Source organism: Gadus macrocephalus, chromosome 3 (genome assembly GCF_031168955.1).
Source record: "Gadus macrocephalus chromosome 3, ASM3116895v1".
NCBI lineage: Eukaryota > Metazoa > Chordata > Actinopteri > Gadiformes > Gadidae > Gadus > Gadus macrocephalus.
The window spans coordinates 12,854,036-12,881,443 of NC_082384.1; the positions used below are offsets into that span (position 1 = coordinate 12,854,036).

A 27,408-nucleotide genomic window follows, 5' to 3' on the forward strand; every position below is an offset into this window, starting at 1 on the left:
TTTTGAACATTTTTTTTGTTTATTTGATTTTTAAGTGTTTTATTTATTTTTTTCTCCAAAAAAATCCTGAGGTATTCACAATATAATGGCATTCCTTTTGTTTAAGAAGAACCTTGGTGAGGGACGGGGAAAAAATAAAATACAGAAAACAGGAGGGAGCTGTAAAGCTGTAGAGTTCGATATGACTGGATACCGGGTTCATTGTGTCATAGAAACAAGAAAATAAAGTCTACCGACATCTGGAACCGCTGTGTTTAGGCCTATCACTGACCTGCTTACCAGACGCTCATGCAATTTAGATTGGGAGTTGTGTCTGAAGACTTTAAAAAGAAACACCATTAAAAACGTAGGGTGAGCAATTGGGAAGAATCACATGGCTAGCTTGCTAGCTTTAGCAATGGGTCTGCCTAGCCTTCTGGAAGACTCTGCTCATTTTCATGAACATTTTCATGAACAGAGTGAGCATAGGTCACCGGATAGGCCGGTGGACTGACAGGATGCAATCATTTAAATAGGACCAAATGCAATTGGACAGGCTTATTACAGGCCTCCAAAAGCCAAATATAAAGGATATGTCTTTTTTTTTTTTTAAAGAGCGTTTGATTTCTTTCGGGACGTTCAAAGGTTTTCCACAAATATGACAAAATGCTTCTTAAATAAATTGCCTACCCTAGCTTTAAGCAATCGCTCATTGTCCAAAAAAACGTAACAGTTAACTTTCACTTCTTGCTTGTTAATAAGCCAACAAGGAGTATATGAAAAAATTAGAATTTTTTTTGTGCATTTGGTGTGGAAGTTAACGTCTAAAAACCAAACTTAAACAACAACAACGTACACGTGTGTGCGTGTGTGTGTGTGTGTGTGTGTCCTAGAGAACGGCGAATATTATTTTTGGCTGTTGATTAAAGGACATTAAAATGACAATGACGAACATGATATGAAGAATATATCACTGTCATAAACAAACATACTAGCGAACAATAAATAACGGAAATACATTATTGAATCATAATCTGCCCCTTTAGTCGCAGGTCGATGATTGATTAAAAACAGACTGGAAAATAAAACAAAAAACTCTTATGCCAACCCAGCAATTCTCAGTTCTGCATTTAATCTCTCGAAACTTTTAAATCAAGCCAAACCAACCTAACAATAACAATCACAAGTGCAACATGTTTCATTAAAGTTCTGCCTTAAAACAAAAACCTTTGTTTACCACAGCATGAGAGAAGCCAGAATCACCACACCGAGCCTTTACAAGGGAGGAAGAATAGTAAACCGCTATCAACTGAATGAGAGCGGGAAATAAAAACAGCATAACCATCTGCATCTCCAGAACAGGATCGAAAACAGCAATTGGTGGCGTTGTACATTTCATTTGACCAGAGGCGGAAAAACATAATAGCTGTCGTTACACGTTTGGGGTAAAAGATTGGGGATCATCATTTAAAAAAAGCCACCAGGGGAGCGCTAGAGTCGTCCTCCCTGGCTTGAAAAAGACACACCTTTGGAAATGAGAAAGGGACCGAGCTGGCCACCTAAACCCGCTGTTCAGCGGGTCCAAACGGGACCAGGGATCTGCTGATTACTTTGTTCAATTTGGTGTCAAATAAATTTCCCTGAATATAAAAAAAATTATATCATTATTATTAATAATAATATAATAATAAATGAATAAACATTGACAACAATAGCAACAATATATAACAAAATAAGAGCAAAATAATATCATAACAATCATTTATAAAGACTTTTGGTAGACAGGAATAAAAATAAAAATCTGGCAAAAGAAAACATCCTCCCTCACATATGTGGTTGAACATACACGGGGAAAAGGAGAGAGAGACCCAATTGGTTTGTGGGGGGGGGGGGGGGGGGGGAAGAGACTAGATATCAAGACAGGTTCTGCTGAGGGACAGCTCTCCCCCAGCAACACTCTCCAACTCAACGAACCACGGGTGCTCCAACACTAAACAAACATCACCGAAATACAAAATAAAATAAAAAAGTACTTGGTCTCTTTCCAAGTATACAAACAATTGACAATTCCAAAAAACTAAAATACACACAAAACAGGTACGGTATATGCTTCCAAATAAATAAAAATACACTTTTTGTTTGCATCCCCAGCCCTTAACTTAAAACCAATGGCAGTTACAGCATTAACAATAGCATGCAATTGATACTTGAAAGCGCTCCCCTGCTGTCCCCACGTCCAGAACCCCGCCCACCCGGGTCCAGAACCCCGCCCACCCGGGTCCAGAACCCCGCCCACCCGGGTCCAGAACCCCGCCCACCCGGGTCCATCCCGGCTCCATAATACATTCCTCACACTGCTCCTGCTCCGCTCCCTCAAAACCCTCTTGCTGCGTGTCCGTCTAGTCTTAACGCTCTCGTTGGCCCTCTGTGCCGTCGCTAATCACACACGGACACGCGCAGACATGCAGGGAGGCGGGATCCCCCCCAAGGGAACTCTCCTCCACCGTCCTACACGACCCCTAGTATCTCCATACATGTAGCTTATTTACACGGGAGGCGGCGTCGCGACGTGCTTTGAATGACTGCATAGTGAAAATGGTTTTTGGTTTACTTTACAGATGGAGAGAGACACGCACGCACCGCTCGGCATAGCGCGGGCAAACACATACACCGTTTCTTGCCGTCTTGTTTTTTTTTTTGTACACCGCGGGCCCTGCACTGGACGGACACACACACACACACACACACACACACACACACACACACACACACACACACACACACACACACACACACACACACACACACACACACACACACACAGGGTCCTATGGGAAAGTAGTAACTATATACATTTGGTGCATGCGTGTTGTTTTTCCGGTTAGTAAATCAGTCTTTTTTTTTTTTTTTTTACATAAACTCACACACACCAACAGTACAGGGGATACCTTTGCAAGATTCCCAGATAGTAGCTTGTTAGCGTCTTAGAGTGTGTCTGCATGTGTGTGGGTTAGAGAGAGTGTATGTGTCGAGGGATACTTCAACGGAACAACATTGAATGTAGACTGGGAGAGACTGGGTCCATGTGATGCTCTGACCTGGATGCCTGACAGTATAGTACGGATAGGTCTCACTCGGTTAAAGTGGTGCAGGAAAATAAAACACAGAATTGCAGAGACAGCGCCCCCCCTACAGTCAAACACTGGCTATTGCACCTGCTCACTCTGGGCCAGGGCGTTCAGGATCTCCAGGTTATGTCTCCAGGTCACTTTCCATACACACTATGGCATAGACGTCATCACCTGGATCTGTGCAGCCGGTGGTTTGTTGGGGTGCGGCTCTTTTAGTTCAGGAGGGACACAGCTTTTAACGGGCTGGAAACGGAGGAACTTCTTCACCGTCTCTACAGGGGATGGAAGGCCGAGCACAACAGCCAGACCCTCCCGGTTAAACCTCTCGTAGCGAGGATGTCTGAGACCCACGGGAAGCGGTGGAACGTAACCACGGTTCGAATCTAGGTTCGATACACTTTGGATCGGGTGTGTTGGATGTTGAAGGGGGCCCCCAGTCTCTTGCTGTAGATGACACACATAGCTATAGAGAGATTTTACATAGATATATATATTATATGTAGTCATAGTGATCAAATATAACGTCAACAACAATGCTCATCATAACAATAAACCACAGCTCTTTCGTATCGTTTCTTTTTTTTTTTCTAGCAGAGGACACCTTTGGTGTAGACAGACCTTGTGATACAGTTCGCTGGGGGCGGCCCCCGCAGACAGACAGACATGGGTGGACTGACGGACAGACAGGCGCAAGGATTGAGGACTGTACACTTGAGATACCCCATTACATGAACGAGAACCACCTCAGAGGAAACGGAACCCCAAAAAAAAAAAAAATAGTCAGTTTGGGTTGGATCTGAACCGACAGACAGACAGACGGACAGACATAAGTCCCCTGCTCCCGGCTAGTGGGGTGGATATACATGGTCTTCTGTATCTATGGTGACGCACGCTTGTGTGCGTGTTCGCAGTGTGTTAGTGGCTCTGTGTCGACATATATCGGGTTTCTCTGGATACACCTCCTTGCGCTTCCCTTTCTCTGAATTCATCGAAAAACTTTAAGTTAACCTCCTTTCCCCCTCGGATGCTTCTCAGTATTTGGTAACATGTGTTTACATTGCATTAGGTTTGACATATTTGGCTTGAAAAAAAAAATAAGGTATTTGTCCTTTTGGGAAAAAGATGACAGCAGTCTAAAGCAATTCAAAGTAGCAGCAGTACACTAGCAACGCAAATAAATAATATCTTTCTCAAAAGAAAAGTAAACATGATCAAACATTAAAACAGACACTGATTCTCACTCCCTAAAGCCATACACTTCAGGTCGGTGTAACACCATGAAAGCTATTTTTTTTTTTTTTTTTAAGTATCCTGCAACACAGAATCCATCACGTTTCCACTTCCTATCTCCGTTCCCCCACCACTTGCTGTCCAACATCCTGTCCCTGCCGCTCCGTCCCAGACCCTTCACTGACGTTCTGTTACTTTCCTTAACTTCTCTGATTCCCTCCAGTCCACCGATGCACCAGTTGGGATAACGCTATGCTACAGCAGCCTGATAAACCAGAACCAGTCAGGCAAGGGGCAGAAGAAAACACCCCTCAACACACAAAGAGCCCCATCAAACAGGTCAGGCTCTACGAAAAGGAAGCCTACCACCTAGAATAATATCAGAGGCATGTCCATCCTGTTACGGACCCAAAGCCAGTTCTAGTATAAAAAGGATCCCGTGGGTCCTGTGCATAAGCCTATTGACTGGTGCATCATCTGCTCTGACATCACACGGCTCCTTCCCTTCGACAATGTTAGCTTCCTCAAAGCTAGACGCATCTCTACCACTGGTCAACGTGCTATGCTCTCCCTCCCCCTGAATCCTCTTACTGGTTCTTTCCTGTTCCATGGGCTCTCCCGCCCTCTCCGTGTCTAGTGGTGATCTGGTTTCCGGGTTCCCGAGTCCTCCCTGGTCAACTTTGGCGGTGACTGTGCCGGAGGTTAGTAGCTCCATGGACTCCATTGGTGCAACACCAGAGAGCTCAGAGAACCGACCAGGGGCTGAACCTCACTGCGGTCACGCTGTCGGATGGCCAGAGGTTCCACACCAACAGTACACCCAAAACATGGGTGTAGCCATGTCCCATTGGTTAATCCGAACACACTACAACCTCAGGTGTTAACACTCTCGGTAGAGGAGCCTTAACGTCCTCTGAACACCACTGCCAATCACTGGGTCACGGGGATGAGGCTTCCAGCCAAGGTGACCTACACTTAACGTTTAATTCCTTCACATCAGCATTATGCCTGGTGTTGTTCACGGGGGCTTTTATTTTGGAATGACCCACCACAGCTTAACTGCCACTGAGCTGTCAATACTGGACTGTGTGCTCCATAGATTTGGAGCTTATAGCTTAGCTTGGCACTAGCCCAACCGGACGGTGGGCTAGCTAAACATTGTCCTCTCTTCTTCTTCTACACCACACCTCCAACGCTCCAACCTCTTTGAGTTCTGTGTCGCTTTAAATAATAATAATACTTATAAAATGACCCATAAGAAACCCATACACAACTGTACCTACTACAAAGCAATGCAATTTTTTTTGTATTTTCCATAATTTCTTAATATCGTGTAACAAATTAATGGATGTTAATATTTGTCAGAAATTCAGTTTAATTATTAAGTGCAAGGTTAATATTGGCTACAAAAAAGTAATTGGTTGTTCTCATGAGTTAGTTATAGTGAGTAAAATAAAAGATGTATAAAATACATAATCTGCCTTTGAATAACACACACACACACACACGATAGGACTCATAGTAACACCTTATCCTGGTCGTGTGTGTCCTCCATCACAGTGGGGGGGAGAGGTTCCTCTCCACTCTACTCTACACTGAGGCTCCGTTCCAGTGTCTGCCGACTACGCTGTTGACCGATGCGATGCGATCCTTCAATGCAATGGATCAAAGGGTGTGGTACACACTAGGGATGGGCAACGATCGTCGAATAGTCAGAGTCACGTAGAATATCGAATAATGAACGTGACTTTGGTTATTTATGACACGGCTCTTCTCAATGCTGTTGAACGCTCCGTTCACTTGCATGGGCCCTTCACAACTTCCGGTGGTGAATATCTTTTTGATAATTCACTGTTGCTAAGCATATAATGACCGCTGTCAAGGAAAGTCGTATCGTATCACTCCAGAAGTAGTCGGGTAACTCGTCAACCCCAGCGTCCTCGGTTGCTAAGTGACGTGAACGTCTTTGGCGGACTATTTCTCTGCTGATCCAACACTACGAATGCTGGGAACAAATAAATTGTAAAAAGACACACCGTGTGAAGTATTTTTTTTGGCCATAGTTTCCATATGCTAAAGACGTGTCTAGTTCACCGTCATGCCGGCTGTGTTCAGTAAAATAAATAGCGATGTGTTTTCGGCGCATGTAGGCCTATCTGCCTAAGCCCACGTTGAAATAATTTTGATGAATGTTGAATGTTGATGGCGCAGTTGTTGAAATAAACAGATTGATTTCATACAAATCATAAAAGCCTCCCCCTGTGTCATTGTGTGTGCGTGTATACGAGGTGTGTGCGTGCGTGCGTGGGGGGGGGGGGTTCTTGATCGACCGATTTTCGAAATGCTTCTCAGCGAATATCGAAATAGTATTTTTGCCAGAAATGCACATCCCTAGTACATAGACGAGTACGTGTCTGCACGCGGCGAGAGAACATTTACGTGTAGAAACAAAACAGTGCAGTGAGTTATACGGATTAGTGTGAGTGTGCTGTACATTTTCTGTTAGAAAGGTGTGATGACACACCGGTCTAATCTAGCTAAAGGACCCCTCCACCCCTACCAGGTCGGCCTGTCCAGTTGAAACAAATCAAAACCACCAATGAAACCCTAAAATACCCTAAAGGGATCTACTGCTGCACCTGTCCGTCCGTCCACCCGATCCGTCCGTCCATGTATTGATCCGGAGGCCTCAACTCTCCAGTCTCCATCAGTCTCTCCTCTTTCCTCAAACACAACCCGGACCGCACGGCTCCCCCCCCCCCCCCCCCACACACACCCCTCCCCAGGGTCCAAAAGATAGGCTAAGATCATGATAGGCTTGGCTAACACCGGTCTAGGCTAGTGTAGGCCAAGACGAAGCCTAGACTGGGCTAGGCTAGCGCTAAACACTCAAAGCCAACGCAAGGCCTGCCTAAGCTGGCCTGGCCTTAGCTAGCCCTGCCGAAGCTAACCCGGGTAGCGTTGGGCTGAGGCCGATGTTGAGCTTGTCCAGGGCCAGGCCCGACCAGGCTACCTGCTGAAGACCGAGGTCAGCTGGTGCTGGTGGCTGTAACACTGGCTGCTGCGGGGGGACTCGGTGCAATCCATGACCGCCTGGAACCAGCCGGCCACGTCCACCTCCAGAACCTCGTAGTGCCGGATGAAGTTATGCTCCTGGGGGGGGGGGGGGGGGGGGGGCGGCCGGGGAGACGCGTATAAACAAACAATTCAGCGCCATCCAGAAACGGTCCTTCGGGGGCCATTTTATACACATGATCTTGGAGAGAGAAACGTTTCATGAGGCAAACAAACACGACTCACCAGCAGTTTGTTGTATTTGGGCCGTTTTCTGTGATCCTTTGTGAGGCTGTGGAAAGAAAACGCATGAAACAACACGGATTGACAGTTGGTGCGTGAACCGAGTGCGTCTAGTTTAGAATCCTGTCTGAGGCGAATTTTTGCGGATGTGTTTTGAGTCTGTGGTTGCGCGTGTCTCACCAGTCTTTGACGAAGGACTGGAAGTCGTTGGAGAAGTCCATGCCGTGAGGCAGCACTGGAGGGTCTTCCTGGAGCACTTTGGTGAGGACCTCAAAGTCCGTCTTGCAGTTCTTGTAAGGGAACTGTCCTGTGGCTAGCTCCACCTGCAGGCCAAGAGGACACACCATTTGGATTTAATAATGGCGCGTTTCCAACGGAGTGTGCAGGTCGGTTCAGTTCGCAAAGGTGCGGCACGGGTCGCGTTTCCACCGCCAAAAGTGGGAGTGACCCGGACTGAGCCGTATTGAGCCGTACTCGTCTCGCAGTTCTCCTCCGTTGGGGTACTGAGACGCCTGAATAGGGTGCCGGAAAGTTCAAGCTACACGCGCCGACCGTGGATTGGTTGACAGAATCGCACTTCCGTGCGACAGGGGGATAATAATAAACAAACACATTATCCGCGAGGTGTTTCTAGAAAACGGCGAAAGCTTCGTTAATTGAAGAAAATGTCGCGCAAAAGTTTGCCGTTCCTCCTTGGATGACCTACATTGTTGATCTTTGTGCGCGTTCTTCTTTTTCCTTGGATTTATTAGCAGGCTACACTCCGTCAGGCTGCTACGAGGTCACAATGCTAACGTAGCTGCCGCGGCTATCGCCATCCGGCTTCAAGCCCCCCCTACCATAAGGGTACTGTCGGCGCTCGAAACGCGAGCTGCTCCGAACCGCACCTTCACTACTCCACCAAACCTCTCCGAACCGACCCGCACCCCGGAAGGAAATGCGCCATACCCACCCAATATTTCTTGGAAGCCTTGATATTAATACTGCCAAGCTCCAACATGTTACGTGCCATGTAGTGACCACTACAGTAATGCTAGCATACACCCAGTGTAAGTCCAAGAGGTCCACGTCTTACCAGAGAGATGCCCAAGCTCCACACATCGGCCCGGATGTCGTAGTCTGGCTTGCTGGGGTCTGGAGGGTCTATTCTCTCAGGCTGCAGACACACATTATTACAGGGGGGTCTGTGAGTACATAAGGACTGCAAAACATCTCCACAACCTGGGACAGACAATTCCATGTTCAGAAACTAAAAAAAGGTCCTGCCATGCGTTTCCTTTCACCCAATGCAAGTGAGCCTTCAGCCGACTCCTGGATTACACCAGCTAGCCAATCCAGAGGGTTGACTCACATGCTGGGACCAAATTAAATGTTCTGAACTTGGAAGTTTCCATCTCTGTGTTTATGTATCCATCTGGGTACTCTGTGCATGCGCCTGCATACATGTGTGCGTGTGCGTGTGTGTGTGTGTGTGTGCCTGCGCGTGTGCATCTTGGTCTGGTTGTGCGCGCAGCCTTCTGGGCGTGTGTGTGTGTGTGTGTGTGTGTGTGGCCATCTGGGCCCGTGTGTTGACTCACTGCCATGTACGCAGCACAGCCGGCGCTGCGTGTCTTGGCCTTGGAGTCCACCAGCCGCCCGCTGATGCCAAAGTCACACAGTTTGATCTGGCCCTTGTCGTCCAGCAGGATGTTGGAGGGCTTCACGTCCCGGTGGATCACGCCGTGCTTCTCCTTCAGGTACAGCAGCGCCTTCACGATCTGGGAGGAGAAATACACGCACGTCACCCAAACTCAAGTGTTAGATCTTGACCAGAACACACACACACACACACACACACACACACACACACACACACACACACACACACACACACACACACACACACACACACACACACACACACACACACACACACACACACACACACACACACACACACACAGCTTACCGCCACAGTCATTTTTCCCAGAATGCGCTCCGGCATCGGCCCCTGGATCCTCTTTTTCAGCTTCTCAGCACACGTTCCCATCAACTCCATGGCGATGAACACATCCGTCTGCACACACACACACACAAACACAATCAGTATTCCAATCCAATAAGGCGTTGAGCTCCTCCTCTGAACATTAGTGTGCATGTGTGTGTGTGCTTACGTTGGTAACTATGGCGCCATAGCACTGAATGATGTACGGACAGTCGTGACTCTTCAGCACTACATCCAGGTCCATCAGGATCCTCTTGTTCTCATCCTTGTTTCCAGTGCGACGCATTTGCTGGTGACACCAAAAAAAACATACCACATTGAGTTACCAGAGAACACTGTAAATAAGAACAAGTCTACGCAAAACAAATGAACTCAACCGCAAAAAGCAAGAGAAACACAAGAGACTTTAAAGGATCCAAGCAGTAGTGAGTCCATGTGTGAAGTACTTGTGCTTTGCATCGGAGCGCTTGCTAATTGTTAAACAGCACGATGACTACAATTAAGCTATCTCCCGATATAAAAAGGAAGAATGTGTGTGCTGTAATTAGGGAATCAGTGTGGGCTGAACCAATCAGGCGAATGAGAGGGAGGGAGTGAGGAAATGCACCACAGGGACACACAAAGAAGGAGAGGATAGTACAAGAGAGAGTGCAAGAAAGAAAGAGAAAGTGGACATCTGCGCCCTATTGGTCATAAATGATCGGATGCTGCTTTACATCAGAGATAGGGGCCAGCCCTACCTTGACTGCGATGACGTGGCCCGTTTTCTTGAATCTGATCTTAAAGACCTGACCACAAGTTCCACTGCCAATCTCGCCCTCGCTGATCAGGTCTGATACCTCAGCTGGATAGCGCTGTGGGGAAACATGCATAAATAAATAGATTACTAATGCTGGTATTACATTCAGTCAGTTACCGTAGGGGTGCTAAAGGCCCTGTCAATGTTGAGGAATCTCAAATACAAAACTAACCAACATGAGATTATTCATATGTTGTGTGTGTTCAGTTCATCTCACCTGACCGTCGATCTTTAGATAGCCCGTCTGTTTCATGATCTCCTGAAGCTTCTGGTCAATCTCCGCACTGCAGAACCAAGCACAGACTCCATTTCAGGGATGCTATCTCTCTCTCTGTGTCTGTGTCTGTGTCTGTGTTGCGGGGTTTCACAAGAATGAAGCCAAAAGATTGGCTAGACGTTGCTCTGCTTCAGCCACCTTAGGTATTATGCAAATCTGGAGACAAAGATGTTTTGTTGATCCATTGGGTGTAATAACTTAGGGGCCACTCACACTAGGGCCGCAGCACCGTGCCCGAGCTCATATGCATACTAAAGTCTAGAACGTTTTGCTAGTGTGACCACGGCAACCGTATTCCAGCACGGAACAGCCCCTTGGCCACGGCACACTTGGAAGAGGTGTGCCGTGGCCAAAGTACAGATGCTAATGAGATGACACGCGCACACGCGTGGATACGCAACGTGAGCTGGATGACGTAGTCCCTTCTTTCTTTATAGGTCCATGCCCTACTTCCCCACAAAAATCATTTTAAATAATGGCGGCAAGCGGTTCACGAGTGGGTTTACGTTGGTGCGATAGTGAAGTCGAGTGTTTACTTGAAATTTGGGCCGACGACAGCATTCAGTCGCAACTGGACACCACGCTTGGTGATGACGTATTTATCGTATTACGACGTGATGACGCATGTATGAAGGAGCAAACGTGCCCAGGCCACGGCCTTTGGGAGCAGCGTGACCACGGGCCAGCGGGGGGAGGGGGGGAATCGTGCTGAATCTTCCTGCAGCACGGAACAGGCAAACGGCCCTAGTGTGAATGGCCCCTTAACTTATCATGTAGGTCTTGTAAAGGCATGTAAGCTTGATGAACCTGCTCCATTGTCAATCTTTTCTTCCCAAAATGTTTGGATGTTGTTCCCCTTCTTTGTAAAATTTCGATCAGAATAAAAGCATTTAAGTGTGTGTGTGTGTGTGTGTGTGTGTGTGTGTGTGTGTGTGTGTGTGTGTGTGTGTGTGTGTGTGTGTGTGTGTACCTACTTTTCCAGGCTCTTCTGCAGGACGTACTGGGGCGTGGGCAGGTTGAGCATGTTGCGGGGGCGACTGGGGTGGTGCTGGGGCGAGCTCTCCGAGGACGACGACCTGCTCCCCCCATCGTTGGTCAGGGGCAGCTGGAGCGCTGGGGGAGGGGGGAGGGGGGAGGGGGGAGGGGGGAGGGGGGGGGCACAGGGGGTTAGAGACAGGGCTGCAGAGAGCAAGACAGACAGAGGACAGGCTCGGGCTTGCCTTAAACAAAGAGGGAGCCGCATGTAATGACAACCCTGGAGCTCTTTTCCCCTTCTCTCCAAAGTATTCTGCACCGTTTGACTTTCTTGCCAAACTCTTGGCGCTACACTTAGAGGAAGGTTTACTTTGTGTCTTCACATGGTTGTGTTTCATGGCTTGAGCGAGTACGAGTACAGGTCGTGGGGAGGGACACAGGAGCGAAATACAACCCAGTCTGTGTCAAGCGAGTCCTTCTACTTCTATATTCGCCTTGCTTAATTCCAATTGGCATGGACTAGCCATTGACATACTGATTGATATGTTGGTTAACTGGTTATCGCCACAGATAGGTAGGCGATAAGCCGTATGGCCAGTCATGTACTACGTTACTGTAAGGGTCGTTTTGTTTTGTTTATTTTTCTTTAATTAACCGGGATTAAACATTGAGTCATTGTACCTACCTTATCGTTAAGAAATGTTCCTTGGACAACTTAACCGTGTAACAAATGGGTGTATATTTTTCCCCTCATTTAATAGTTAGTGATTTATAATAAATTACATTTTGTAAAAAAAAAAGTAAAGTGTTATTGGATTTGTACCACAGCACCCAGCTCTTCACCCAGAGAGGCCGTACCCATCTCAAAACGCAGACTGAGGAAATATTATGCACCATTAAAAACATGGACGCCGCGCAAACAAGTCCTGGGCCCCATAAAAGCGAAACACGGCGTTCAAAGCCAAGTGGTGAAATGCATGAGTGACCCGGCCTGTTTGACTCTGGAGACCCTTGTAAGCCCCCAGAGGAGTTCAAAAGAGGCAACAAACAAGGAGCCAGTGGGCGGTAGTAGGGTGTTAGCGAGGAGCTGTCATGCACAGCGGGCCAGTAGTACCACACCCAGGCCAGACCAGCGGCGCGGCAGGGCGCGGTGGAGGCAGCAATACACCTAAAGTTTAAACCAGGAGCGTAAATCTCATCCACATCATGCTTCTACATCCTGCCCACCACTTCACCCACACAGCGTCATCTTCATTAGCGTATTAGCCAGAACAGAATCAATGGCCGCGAGCATTACAACGCGTAAGCATTGCGTGGCAAAGCAATCTCTTCCCCGGGGCCATAAACCTGACTCCCGTGGATGGCCTGTACCGCACCCACAAGCCATGTCGTCGTTATCGCTTGGGTTGCTCTGCTTGCATCACAGTTGTGGATTGTGGGCTTAACCCTGGCTATAAATCCCTTTTTGTCTCACTGTTGAATACCACTGCCCTCCGATGACCCTCATATCTAAACCCATCCACCCACATCTGTTCTGTTGGTGGCTTCAAAATCTGCACAGCAAGAATCAGTTTGCATATAGATAGAACATTTGTGGCAGATAGGTCTCTGAGAGGTGAGTTCTGGCCCACACCCATCCACTTGCCTGGACCGTCCTGTACCTGTAGGGAGGTAATGCTTTAGCCAGGAGGTGGGGTTAGAGACACTGAGAGACTCAACGAGTAGGTCCCCGAGTCTTTTGGCAGTTCACAACACAGCTTGAGTTGGCTCCGGAACGACAGACAACTTTACAGACTGAGCGAAGACAGAGAGCGAGCGAAAACAGAACTTGACACATGTGACAAAACGTGCGCACGAAAGACGCTGCCGTGTCGCTCGCATGGAGCGATCAAAGGAGGAGAGAAGAGAGAGTGTCTGTGGTGCGGACGAACAAACGGCATCTGCTGAGTAGAAGGAGAAGAGGAGGAAGGAGCAGCCACAATTGTCAAAACAGAGACTGAGTGGGGCGTCCGACGAGAGACATTTAGGGAGGTAAAGTCATCAAGCGGTCAAACGAGTAGGAAAAGAGACCTTGCAAGAGGGAGAGAGAGAGAGAGAGAGAGAGAGAGTGAGAGAGAAAGAGAGAGAGAGAAAGAGAAAGAGAGAGAGAGAGAGAGAGAAAGAGAGCGCCCAGAGCAGTCACAGCCGTTCTGAGGCCAAGCCAGTGGGGATGCTGGATTAGAGATTGTGTCAAACGAAACATACCCGGTACACATCGTGCTGTGCAGAAAAAGCCACATGCAACGTGATTCTCTGCCTCCATCAAAACAAGGGTTAATTATCTTAACCAACGCATGTACACACAACACTGCCCTGCCACAGGTACACAGGAGCACACAGACACAGAGGGGGGGGAAGAGGGCATGGAAGAGAGGGGAAGAGATTTTAGTGTTAGAGGTCAGAGTTTAAAGGGGATGGGTGGGGGAGTATTGGAACCCATCACTGAATCTGCAATAATTAAAGGCAATGAACTCCACAAGACGTGGTTTTTACAGTCACCGCTTCTTTCCCTAATAGGTATGCGAGGTGTTTTCTATACGGCAACAGACTATGTGGAGAAGCTACATCTCCTCCCTGTTGCATTAATTACTGCGGATCATGATCTATTACTCTTTTTGGAGACCTTGTGGCACTACTATGGCACTGTGCTGATCTGCATAAATGAAAAAGATGTACAAATAATACTATAAAGATTTTTAAATAATACTTGAACGGAGATTAACATGTCGTTACATTACAACGGATAGACTACACTAAGATGAGGATAAATGTGCAACATGTATTATAATTTATAAATATAAGTACTGGGTGGTACTTAAGAAGAGAGCAGGTGTTGTTTACACACACATCACACCTGTGTTTTAAAATGTGACGCTAACAGCTAGATGAGTGGGAATGGAATACAGGAGGATGGGCGAGAGAGAGAAAGAACAGGGGAGAGGGGTGCAGTGGCAGAGATGATTGAATGATACCTGCACGCTGGGAGGGGGCTGGAGCAGGAGAGAGCTGGATCACGATGACTGGACGGAGAGAAAATATACACACACACACCCACACATTACTCCCCAGTCGGGCAGAACCACACCAGACACACACACTCCGCAAACCATCACACACACCTTGTTCGCTCACTGTGTACGCCAAATGTAACCAACAACTTTGAAAGACACATTCAACACAGACATATACAGTATACACACACACACACCTTTGTTCATAATCCATACAGCCAATTTATCAATAAAACAAATTTCTTGGAATAACGCCAGAACACCGTTCATCAAGGAATGAAAGAAAAAGTAATAGCACTCAAGTTCCCCATATGAAATGAAATGGTTCCAGGTATGAACCTACCACAATGCAACATAGGTCGTATTTATTGGAGAGATTGCATACTGCTCAAGTCGAATGGATAGTTAACCCGAACGTGCATCAAAACACACTTGGTTGCCACGATCAGCAGTTTCGTTGATACTGACAGCGAGTGCAGCTCCTCATTACTTGGAGGGCCAGGGTGGTGGCTTGGCGAGTGCGCGCATAATCTCAAAACACGATCGTTATCGCGAACAGTCATCCGACCGAATTTGTTTCTCCTTTCTGCATATCTGGTGAAACTAGACGTTGTATTCACAGGAGTGTACCTCTATCTAGCCGATGTGAGCTAAAGCTATGGTTCAAGCTAGCTATTGCTACCGCGTCGCTCCTCCGGTCGATTATTGAAATATAAATCAATTCCCTTTTAAAATCTATTTTGTGTCAGCGCTACACATCTAGTGCAAATATAACTAAACGTCATATGCGTCCCAATCAATTATATGTAATTATCCAAGAAGGAATAACAACGTTCAAACCCGACATTGCGGCGGGGGCCTGCAGCCGAGACGAGCTGGTGCGGAGCCGACAACAACCTGAACACACTTCAGGGTGCCAGTCCGTTTGACATGTCACAAAACGGTTGCCATCCGTTTAATATGGTCAAATATAACCTATACACAACCATGACCATTCATTTAGGGGTTTTTGAAGATCGCCAGACTCACAACAAAGCATAGCTGGCGTTTGTTTATGTAGCTAGCCAGTTAGCATGAAAAGGTAACACCAGCAAAACACCCCCTCTCCTCTTCGCCCTATGCTCTGCGATCTTTCCTCGTATTCTGTTACACGTCCCCATTCTCTTCCAAATGGACACTTACTTGGTCTTGGACGTGATCGCTGTGGACTCATGTCTATATTAAGGTCGATCCTCCGGCGAGCATCATTATTCTCTTGTTTTAGTTTCTCCTCGATTCTCGAGAGCCTCTGTTCCAGCGACGACATCTTGAAAAATTGAACAGCATCGAGTGATCACCGAGCTCTTGACTCCCCTCTCTGGCCAACTCACAATGATAGTCATGCAGGGGAGGCAGACTAGAGGACAGCAACAAAATCGCAGTGCAGCAGTGGGACCACCGATCTCCCTGTCCTGTTCCCTCTGACACTGACAGTCCAGCCTAGAGTTCAACACGCGGGGATCTTGCCGCTTTAGAAAACACACCTTGGCTTAGATTTTTATTTTTTGGAAGCACTGTCTCACTGTTTATGGACACAAAGTGGTGAGGCTAGTGGTTTCGAAAGCCATCACTTCCAATTATAGATTGCAGTGAGACCATACTGCATAGTTATGAGAATGATGCATTATATGGAGAATCTGTCAGCTGGACACAAACAGATGAATGTTGCGTCCAGGGTCCCTCTGGCAACATTTTTCTCTTTACACTACAAGCTAGTTATATTCTTAAAATGAGCCGATAAGTAACCAGGCTAATTCTTGCACGTTACTAGTTTTGAAGACAACGTTTAGCAAGTTTATAGAGTATTTCTCTAGAACTCGACACGCATTGAGTACTCTTAATCACCTACAATTCAGAAGCAGGCCCGTGGGACCTGTTCTGTAAGCTACAGGGCATGTCCTGACCCTTACAAACTGATCCGACAAGCGGTTGCTGCAGAAACTTTCCAAGTGAGACTTTTCAGATAAATGGTTTAAAACACAATACCAATCCTAGGCCATGTCCTTCTGACCGAAAAATAACTTTATAAAATACACTTGTCATACTTTCACACAATTTTGTATTGTCGTACACAAGAGGAATCCGGCTCACATTGTTATACATACAGTTGAACAACAACTGACACAGACAAGGATTTAGGATAGCAGAGCCTGAATTCCACGGAAAACAAATGAACCAGGCCACAGACTCAGGATTACGGACAATTGTTCATCAAGAATCCTGAAAATGATTTTTTTTAGTATCTCATGTGGTAAAGAATGAACAGCAAGAATGCAATAATCACTGAACAAATTCACACACAAAAGTTGATACAATATTGCTTATCCCACCCACCTAATAATGACTTGTCTTTGCTCCTGAAGAAACCGTTTTTCCAAGAGCACTTGCATTGAACGCCAAGATTCACATTAGTAGACTACAGAACAATGGAGATGGTATCGCCACAATGGGAAACATGACAATTAAAAGACGTGGCAAGCTGTTTCTAAGAACTTTGCCAAGACCAGTTTGTTTTCTTTTCACCTGGGTGGGATTGTCGGCAAATAGCTTACTTCCTCTACAATAGCAGTAGGCTACAGGTAACTACCAGTCATAATAATACACTAAAACACCATCAAGCTTTTATTTCAAGGCAGTTCTTCAGTATCGCTCGTAATGCCTTTCTATAAAGAGGGGTCAGGTAGAGGAACTCCTGCAACATGAGCTACAAATCATCAAAGCTCAGGTTTCATCAGAGCAACAGAATTCTGCGTCTTGGGTAATCAACATTTTGACCTGAATTTTTAGGTCAGATCAATTTCCCCCAATGGCATGTGAATTAAAATGCATGCCCACATCTTTTTCCTGCTGGTTACGGCTCGTGATTTTGTGTTTATTTTAAAAGGTAGACAGAGTAGGCATGGGCCTAAGGCGCTATATTTCCCCATTAAGCAGCGATATGTATGCAACATTTTGAAGGGTTCCATAATAATAAAAATAAAAGAACAAGACTCATCGTCCTGCCTTTGGGGCAGAGAAACTAAAACCTCAAATAAGAAAAATAGGAAATGTGTAGAGAAGAGCAACAGTTAAACAAACGAGACCTCTTTCTCCTGACAGAGGGTCAACAACCTGGAATAGTGGTTCTTCACCCCAACACATAAGACAGCACGCGTGTGCCGGCGTTTTCAGCGGCGCCGTCGTCACGATACAAGTCTAGGTCCTTTTATGAGATATTGAGTCCAAACTCCTCCAAGCTTTAGTTTGTTTTGAAATCGATTTCGCTCTGCTCCATTAAGAACAACCATGTATAAACACTTATTTTCTCACATTCGCAAATCACTTATTGCATTCTTGGACAATCGCAACATTTACAAGAAAACAGAGAAAAAAAAATGAAGCTTTTTTGTGGGCGAGTAGAAATGTAAGGCATCGGGCTAGGAGGCCATGTCACACAGATCTGCCTTCTATAAAACGTTACAGAAAGACTGAGGGTCTCTGATTCATAGCTAGACAGACTACCCCATACAGGCAGAGGAGGATAATCACTGGCGAGTGAAAATGCAATGTTTGCATGATACTGTTCTACCAACTGGTTTTATGACAGCAGCCGTTGGTGTGAATAGAAAATAAAAAGAAAATCACTTTATAGTCCTGAAGAAAACAAAAAGGATCAGATACTTATCAATCAGATACTAATAACTGTTTTTGCGTGTGATTTTGATAGTACTTCATTTTCATGGCAGCCATCTTGTCTCCTGACACAACGCCGCAAGTCATCTGTGCCTGTGTCCACATCTCTGTTGTCGGTCCAGAGAAAGAACACACACACACACACACACACACACACACACACACACACACACACACACACACACCAGTTTGTCCCCATTCATTCACAGCGGGGTGGCAGGTGGAGCGAAAACTCCCACACGTCAAAGGACACCGTCCGCCCACGATGGTCAGAACCACACCCACCCGGACTGAACCCCCCCACCCCCCCCTAAAACTCTCCACAAGGATCACATAACAACCACCCCACCCCTGCCCTCAACTAAAACCCAGACCCCCCTGCCACAGCCGGTGACCTTTGACCCAGCATCAGCCCCCTCCACGCGGGCTCAAACTAGCAGAGGTCGGAGACGTAGTCAAAGTCCCGGAAGCTGTCCTGGTCCTTGCGGGAGAGCGTGCGGGGCTCTCGCGGCGGCGTGAGGGATGGCGCCTCGGTGGTGAACTCCTCGTCGAAGTTGCTGACATCCTCCTTGCCCGCGATGCGCGGCACGAAGGGAGGGGTGAGCTTCCTCTGGAGCAGCGCCTCCCAGTCCATGGACTGCAGGGAGGCAGGTGGGGGAGGGGAGAGGGAGGCAGGAGGGGGAGGCAGGTAGTGGTTGAGCAAAGGGGGGGCGGGGAGAAGGAAAAGAGGAAGGAAGTAAGACAGTGCAAAGACACACACACACACACACACACACACACACACACACACACACACACACACACACACACACACACACACACACACACACACACACACACACACACACACACACACACACACACACACACACACACACACACACACACGATTACATCTTTCCCATTGTCTTGCTTTAAGGAACTGCTGTGGGTTAGCTACTCGAGCGGATGTCGGTCCTTACCTTGAAGAAGGGCTGCTTCTTCACCTCCTCTGCATCTTTCTCCCCGGAGCCCAGCCGTCTCTCAGGGTTCCTCCTCAGCAGCTGGTCCACACACAAACAAACACACACACACACACACACACACACACACACACATTTGCAAGTGCTGGGTTTGAACGCGAGTGTGAGATGTACTGTATATGACAACATCTTATGTATGCGTGTGTATGCAGTCAGTTTGTAATGCATTTGTGTTCGGTTTTCCGGCCTAGACAGCGTCTGTCTGTGTGTGCGTCTGTTCTTACCCTCCTCATTATGCCTATGGCCTCAGTGGAGAGGAAGCGTGGGTAGCGCACTTCATCGTTCACAATGCTGTCAAACACCTCCTCCTCATCGTCACCTGGAAACGGGGACTAAACACACACACACACACACGATCAACCCTGCCATTCTTATGGGAGCTGCAATTTCATCGTTGGATTCTTGCATGGTGTGAGTGTGTGATGTGTTTCTGCGTGTTCTTCCTCACCTCGCCCACCAGCATCTCATAGATGAGGACCCCCAGCCCCCACCAGTCCACGGCGCGGGTGTACGAGGTGTCTGTCAGCACCTCCGGGGCCAAGAACTCTGGGGTCCCGCAGAATGTACTGGTCCGATCACCATAACCCATCCCTACACACACACACACACACACACACACACACACACACACACACACACACACACACACACACACACACACACACACACACACACACACACACACACACACACACACACACACACACACACACACACACACACACACACACACACACAGACAGAGAGAGAGAGAGAGAGGGAGATCAGCAAAGAGACATAGTTAGAGGTATACAGAGAGAGATGAAGAGAGACCGATATTGATGGAGAAGATATAAAGGGAGACAGATGGAGGGAGACAGAGATGGAGGGAGACAGGGATGGAGGGAGACAGGGATGGAGGGAGACAGGGATGGAGGGAGACAGATAAAGGGAGATAGAGATGGAGGGAGACGGATGGAGGGAGACAGAGATGGAGGGAGACAGGGATGGAGGGAGACAGGGATGGAGGGAGACAGATAAAGGGAGATAGAGATGGAGGGAGACAGGGATGGAGGGAGACAGAGATGGAGGGAGACAGGGATGGAGGGAGACAGATAAAGGGAGACAGAGATGGAGGGAGACAGGGATGGAGGGAGACAGATAAAGGGAGATAGAGATGGAGGGAGACAGAGATGGAGGGAGACAGGGATGGAGGGAGACAGGGATGGAGGGAGACAGATAAAGGGAGATAGAGATGGAGGGCGTTGTAGTTGGTGAGAAAGTGCAGATGAAAGGAAACAAAGTGAAAGAATAAATTATGTATTTATACCAGATGTGGACAAAAGAAGTATAAAAAGACGCCAAACAAAACGATAGATTCCAACCTCAGCCAGGGTGGACATTCCAGGTCCCAGAAACTTAAAACTCCACCCCAGTATTTCACATCAATCAACTTCCCACAGGGGTTTACACTTTATCATTAACCAACATTAGCAAATGCACTTATAAGCATTAACTAACAATTAACTTTTGACAAATGGTCTAGTAAAAATGTACTAATGTGTTCACGTGTATCAATTGTCTTCATAATCCTGGTTAACTAAGGTATTCAATTATATATGAGTTATATATATGAGCCTAACTCACTAAACCTAACCTTAAAATAGTTCATTGCTAATTACCTCTGAGTTAACCTATGCTAATGAATGGTTAATAAATGCACCCGTATTGTAAAGTATTACCTTGCAATGTGACATTGCAACCAAGAAAAACACCACATAATTTGCGATGAAATGCAAATTTGAAAAGAGTCATCCACACCCACCTTCTTTACAAAGGCCAAAGTCGGCGATCTTGACGTAGCCATCTTTGTCCAGCAGCAGATTGTCCAGCTTGAGGTCTCTGGAGCATAACAAGAGTAACCAAGCATGAGACTGATGTGTTAGGAAGGAACTAAGAGTAAAATGTTGAAAAGTCCAGTCCCAAGTCATGTGCGCTCACCTGTACACAATCTTATGGTCATGAAGGAACTGGAGTCCAAGCACAACGCAGGCCGAGTAGAACCTACAGATGGGACCGAACACATGCCATCAGGATGGGAACATGGCATACACATTCTAAACCTATATGATCAACTTGGAAGGTTTTGGCTTTCAGCCGACCAGCCAGCAAACCTCAAAGGTAGTCCCATGAGTGACAGCTACAGAAACCAATAGTGATGCTCCAATAGCTTGGACACGGACACATATACTTCTCACATATCCACGCATACACAGCCACATGAACGCGCATGCTTGACACACTAACTCATACGCCCCTACATACATGCCCCCTACAAACATATCCCCCTACTTACATACATACATATACACACGGCAAACACATATTACACACACACACATTCACATAATACACTCACATTCTCACACACGTTCAAACCCGTGCTCATACAAATTCCAATGGTTGTGTGTCTCGTTCAGCTGCTGTGATCAAGACACACACACACACACACACACACACGCTACTTACATGGCGCGCGGCTCTGTGAAGACGTCCGTGTGGATGTGCATCATGAGGTCTCCGCCCGCCGTGTACTCCATGACGAAGCACACGTGCTCCGGCGTCTGGAAGCACGCAAACAGGTTGACCAGGAAGGGGTGCTGGGACGAGTTGACCGCCTCGAAGATCCTCTTCTCGCACATGAGGCTGCGGTCCAGAGAGAGGGCCAAAGGATCAGTGGTGGAACAACACAGGGGTCTGGGACCACGACCCGGTCGCTTTTGTCCAAAGCGAGTCTCATGCTAATGGGACTCGCTAAAGGTTGCGTATTTGCGATAAACCGAGAAACAGACATTGGGTTTCACGATGGCAAAGACAGTACAATGGCCTGTGTCGTGCTCCAGGAAAGACACAGGCATCCATCAGGGGAGACCTCCGGTTGCCAGGAAACGCCCCTCGCTCTACCTTCCTTAGAGACTACCCGACACTGACCTCCTAACTCCCAATCATCCCAAGCACGAGGGCTGTGGATCTGTGTGCCTCTTAGAAGGTTCTCTCCCTCGCTGACGAGTGTTTTAGGGTTAGAAGGGTTCTCGGGGGGACTGGGGGATTTGCCCTGTGAGGCTCTTAGGGATCGGGATTAAGTGCGATACGGGCTTTAACACGGACGTGCATGTACCTGTCCACCTCGTCCCTGGATACGATGTCTCCCTTCTTCAGGGCCTTGATGGCGTACATGGTGCCGCTCTTCTTGTACTCCGACAGCAGCACCTGGAGGTCAAACAGCCAATGAGCCCGTGTCACGTCGGTCCAGCAGACGGGACAAGGGTCAACCACAAGGAGGGTCAAGGGGAGGCCATCGTTATGCTTGGGTTTATCCAATGTCTTAAAGATGATTTTGTAGTATACAGTATAACTGTATGAAGTATACGTTTTATTTATTTTTACGAGAAAAACAAGGGAATCATTGAATGGTTGACAGGGAGTTGTGTAGGTTCCAGGTGTCCAACATTACCTTTCCAAAATGTCCCCTGCCCAGCACGGCGATCAGACGGAAGTCCTTGAGGGACAGCGGGCCCTTTCTTTGCTTACTGCAGGACAGCCAGACAGAGAGACACAGACAGAGAGACCGACAGGCCGAGAGAGGCAGGCAGATTAACACCATAGGAACAGAGAGAGACAGAGACAGAGAAAGAGAGACAGACAAGACCATAGATGGGTGGAGAGACGGGTAGAAAGACACAGGTACAATCGTCAGCAAGTTGGCATCGATCAGACAGTGATGGCCACGCTCGGACATGTCTGTGTTGAATGTATGACACAGCTTTTCATCCTTTATCATCCAAAGGTCTAGTGGTTTGCGAGCAAAATGGTAAATATAACAAAGGCTCTTGAGTTTCAATGAAACAGCACTTAACCTTGAACAGTGTTATAAACATTGAGTGCGCGCGCGCGTGTGTGCGCGCGCGCGCGCGCGCGCGCGCGTGCGTGCGTGCGTGCGTGTGTGTGTGTGTGTGTGTGTGTGTGTGTGTGTGTGTGTGTGTGTGTGTGTGTGTGCAGGCGTGTGTGAGCACCTGTCAACAGGGGGGGTTTGGGCAGTACACTCTGGGTTGAGGTCATGGGTGAGGTCAGGAGTGAGGTCAGGGGGGGAGAAGGGCTCGATAGCAGGCACCCGCTCCTGAGGAACACAGACAGACGGACGGACAGAGAGAGAGCAAGACGCAGGATATTAGGAGTTGTGGGGGGGAAAAATAAAGAAAACTCCCTCACCTTCTTTTCCTTCTCCCTCTCACCTTCTTTTCGTTCCCTCTCTCACCTTCTTTTCGTTCCCTCTCTCACCTTCTTTTCGTTCCCTCTCTCACCTGCTTTTCGTTCCCTCTCTCACCTGCTTTTCGTTCCCTCTCTCACCTTCTTTTCGTTCCCTCTCTCACCTGCTTTTCGTTCTCTCTCTCATCTGCTTTTCGTTCTCTCTCTCACCTGCTTTTCGTTCCCTGTCTCCCCTTATCTTCGTTCTCTCTCTCACCTGCTTTTCGCTCTGTCTCCCCTTATCTTCGTTCTCTCTCTCCCTTCCCATCCGTCTCCCTCTCCCTGCCTCCCTCTACCGCAACCCGTCTGTCTTTCTCACCGGCGTGTTGTTTTCCGTGTCTCTCTTGTTTTCTCCTTTGTATGGAGAGTCGCTGTCCAGACTCAGCTTCTCCATACAGATTTCCCTGGAAACACACACGCGCACACGCACACACACACACACGGGCACGTACACAAACAGGGTGTTTAGACGACACAAAGTACCGGGAAACACAGCAGGGAGAGACTGCAGGAACCATGCTGCTGGATGGACCCTCGCTGGGTGTGTGTTTTACCCGCTGGTGAGGCTGTGTGCGTGGGGGCTGTAGGTTCCTGTGTTGTTGACGGTGGGGATGGCGTTCCGCAGCAGCCTCACCCACGTCCCAATGTCCACGTTCATCTGCCGCGCACGCAAGAAGGCCTTGCCTACACACACACACACACACACACACACACACACACACACACAGACAACCCCATTGTAAACATCAATGTAGACTTCATCTCCGTCAACCTCGCCGCGCCATTGAAACCAACCACAAGGGGGAACTGCTGAGCTCCAAGCGTGCCAACGGTCTTGGTGGTGACAGTACAAAGCCATTGAATACCCAAAATACAATTCTACTTCCTGTTCCCCAGTTTGAGGTGACCAAACTGAATAATTGAAGAGCCATCGCCATGCCAACCACTGATAAGCCTGAAAACGTACTATTTGTAGGGCTAGTAGCAGAAGTATATTTGCATGATGTAAGCCACAGAGCTGTATAATATGCATGCATGCAAATAGGGTAGAATGAGCATGAGCATAAACTGTGTGAAGGTTTGAAATGCTATTATAGAAGGAGTTATAAATGAAACCCATTAAAACCCATGCCAAAGAAGCAGTTTCACAAATCTGAATGCATCAAGAGCAGACAGCCTAACAGCTGAAACGACATTGCAGCACAACGGATGAGCTTGTGTTCATTGGAGGGATAACATTCGAGCCCAGTCCCGGTGAGACATGGCGAGTGGGCGGTGGTATAAAAGCCGCCCTCGACCTAATATTGAAACTCAGACAACAGTGTAGGCAGCGTCTGGGAAACCGTGTTGAGAGAGGTCCCCGTGCTGATGAAACGGACGCTCACCCTGCTGTTTGGAGAAGACCTTCTTCTGCCTCTGAAGACGAGGGACTCTCTCGATCACAGGGTTGAAAAAGGTCACCTGGTACAGACACACACGCACAAACACACACACATCCATACACCATTATTTGCTACATCATTATTTGCTAAACATATAGCATATTGTGTGTCTGCGCTATTTTGGCGAGTGTATTGGTACGTGTGCTCACACGTTTGTGTGTGCGAGATTGTGACTGCTTGCGAGATAGTATGTCTATGTGCAAGATTGTGTGCGCCATTATGCGAGTGTGTATGAGATTGGGTGCGAGATTGTGCATGTGCGAGATTGTACGTGTGTGTGTGCGAGATCGTGCGTGTGCATGTACGCGTGTGCGCGTCTGTTTGTGAGATTGTGTGCGTGCGCGTGCGTGCGTGTGTGAAACATTGTGTGTGTGTTTGTATGTGAGCCATTGTGTTTGTGTGTTGAGGGAGACCAGTGCGTGTGAGAGATGTGTCGGAGGCGTACCTCCGCCAGCAGCAGCCCCTGTGGTTCCAGCTCCAGCTGCACTGCGTGCTTCTGGTTGTCCAGGAAGTCCTCCAGCTTCAGGTACTTCAGGGCACACAGAGACCTGTAGTCCCTCCAGTACACCGCTATCTCCATCTCCCTGGACTGTTAGACACACACACGCACGCACACAATGAAGACTTCAAACGCATCCCAGACAGGCAACACAGCTTTCACAGTCGGTGATCTCGTCATAAAAAAATGCTCAACTTTGTGCCCTTAACGTTTAGATCAGTACACATCGATTTCGTAATGTGCACTCTTTCAACTTGTCCTTTTTAATTACCGTTTTAAAAGCTTCCAGACGGATCAAAGGAAAGTTGTATGCAGATGGCGATTGGTCAAAGAAAATATCTGATGAAGTGGTTGACTCCTTATTAAATATACTAAAATCGAGTGAATGCGATGGCACTTTGTGAAGTGTAAGCGTGCAGGTGTAACTGTGCTCACCCTCTCCAGCTCCACGGTGAAGGTCTGGTCCCAGGCCTGATCTCCTACGGTCTTCCAGGCGGTCTGACCCACCACGCCGTTGTCCATCTTCAGGACCGCACTCACCTCCGCTACGCCAACACAAAGACACACATACACTCACGTGAGGAATGACACAGCCATTCGTCAGCTAGTAAAACACGCTGTGAGAATATCCAATTTGACTGCGCCTGCCTCTGTACAACACTTTCGGTAATCTATCTCGCCTGTCAATCACAGGTACAATGTCACTCACTGGTTGAGGGACGTAGAGCGGCAGGGGGCAGAGAGTGGACGTTTGCTTTTTACCATAAATCGCCTACCCTCTCTCGAATCCTACTCAAAACAAACAGTCTACACAGCAGGACCTTGGACTGTGGGATTAATTGAATTTTTAGCGCAATTTCGCATTCTTCAGTATTTTTGTTTTATTCATTAAATGCCTTATAGAAATTGCAAAAATAAACAGCCTATACATTTTTGTACATTATTTTCCGATTTTTGATTGAAACATTTTGTGTATTTATTTAAGGGGACATTTCAAAGGTCTCCGTGACAAAGTTTTTTGGAGAGAAATGCAGCATCATGTTTTCAAACTCAAAAACAAAAATTGACCAAATTAATCGTGATTATGATTTTTTATTTTTTTTTTCTAATCGAGCAGCCCCAGCAGGACTAGCCCATCCACTCACAAGAGAGCTCGTCCGTCTTGCTGGGGGTCTTGCCGCTGAGCGAGCCACTGCGTCCGTAGAGCCCCTTGGTGCCCCGCATGAAGGACTTGCTGTCCCCGGGGCTGTAGCACGGCAACATGGCCGACGTGCCCTTAGAGCGGCCAGGCACCACCTCCAGCACGCCCACACAGCCCAACAGCTGCACCTGCAGGGTACCTGGGGACGGACGCACACGCACACACACGCACACACACGTTAGAAATTATATAATTTGCCATGTTTTATTCAGGAAAATTACTACATAAAAATCATGTCATCAGAAATATGTAACCCACTATAAGTAAAACCCTTAAGTCCAATAGGTAGGCTTGGAGACTGATCTAACCAGCATCAATCTGGGTGGACACCCAGATCTTTTAATATCTGGCAATAGCTATTCACTTACACCTGATAAATACGGGCCCGTATTATATCTCAATATATTTCAAGATTTTGAATGTGACACGCACGCACGCACGCACGCACGCACGCACACGCACACACACACACATATATATATATATATATATATATATATACACACATGTTATTAACAATGTTTTTA

At 47.4% G+C, this 27,408-nt stretch overlaps 2 protein-coding genes and 1 long non-coding RNA gene across 5 annotated transcripts in view; all 3 read right to left on the reverse strand.

Moving 5' to 3' along the window:
• Positions 1-2,621, reverse strand: LOC132453445 (uncharacterized). The gene is made up of 2 exons (XR_009524702.1): positions 2,245-2,621; positions 1-2,200 (listed from the first exon to the last, which is right to left on the reverse strand). It is a non-coding gene; the product is annotated as an uncharacterized LOC132453445 (long non-coding RNA).
• A 1,702-nt stretch (positions 2,622-4,323) lies between these two features.
• On the reverse strand, positions 4,324-16,176 carry map2k7 (mitogen-activated protein kinase kinase 7). 2 transcript variants are annotated; one of them, XM_060046229.1, is made up of 12 exons: positions 15,905-16,176; positions 14,684-14,731; positions 11,672-11,810; positions 10,638-10,704; positions 10,362-10,475; positions 9,791-9,910; positions 9,586-9,693; positions 9,215-9,394; positions 8,713-8,793; positions 7,818-7,960; positions 7,641-7,686; positions 4,324-7,493 (listed from the first exon to the last, which is right to left on the reverse strand). In XM_060046229.1, exons 1-12 carry the CDS (start codon positions 16,026-16,028, stop codon positions 7,350-7,352), a joined length of 1,314 nt encoding a protein of 437 aa, XP_059902212.1. In that variant the 5' UTR covers positions 16,029-16,176; the 3' UTR covers positions 4,324-7,349. The 2 variants fall into 2 exon arrangements, with proteins under 2 accessions (XP_059902212.1, XP_059902213.1); XM_060046230.1 differs by lacking the exon at positions 14,684-14,731 and having other exon boundaries at positions 15,905-16,165.
• A 586-nt stretch (positions 16,177-16,762) lies between these two features.
• Positions 16,763-27,408, reverse strand: part of pkn1a (protein kinase N1a) — a 41,777-nt gene continuing 31,131 nt past the window's right edge. For both annotated transcript variants that reach the window (XM_060046205.1, XM_060046204.1), the window contains exons 8-23: positions 26,826-27,020; positions 26,116-26,225; positions 25,627-25,770; positions 25,125-25,200; positions 24,294-24,423; positions 24,059-24,143; positions 23,508-23,611; positions 22,949-23,024; positions 22,613-22,704; positions 21,964-22,140; positions 21,436-21,498; positions 21,260-21,336; positions 19,904-20,046; positions 19,680-19,787; positions 19,396-19,476; positions 16,763-19,070 (exon numbers count right to left, since the gene is read on the reverse strand). In XM_060046205.1, the coding sequence (XP_059902188.1) occupies positions 18,867-19,070; positions 19,396-19,476; positions 19,680-19,787; positions 19,904-20,046; positions 21,260-21,336; positions 21,436-21,498; positions 21,964-22,140; positions 22,613-22,704; positions 22,949-23,024; positions 23,508-23,611; positions 24,059-24,143; positions 24,294-24,423; positions 25,125-25,200; positions 25,627-25,770; positions 26,116-26,225; positions 26,826-27,020 (1,865 nt within the window). In that variant the 3' untranslated portion in view covers positions 16,763-18,866. The remainder of the gene's footprint in view (positions 19,071-19,395; positions 19,477-19,679; positions 19,788-19,903; positions 20,047-21,259; positions 21,337-21,435; positions 21,499-21,963; positions 22,141-22,612; positions 22,705-22,948; positions 23,025-23,507; positions 23,612-24,058; positions 24,144-24,293; positions 24,424-25,124; positions 25,201-25,626; positions 25,771-26,115; positions 26,226-26,825; positions 27,021-27,408) is intronic.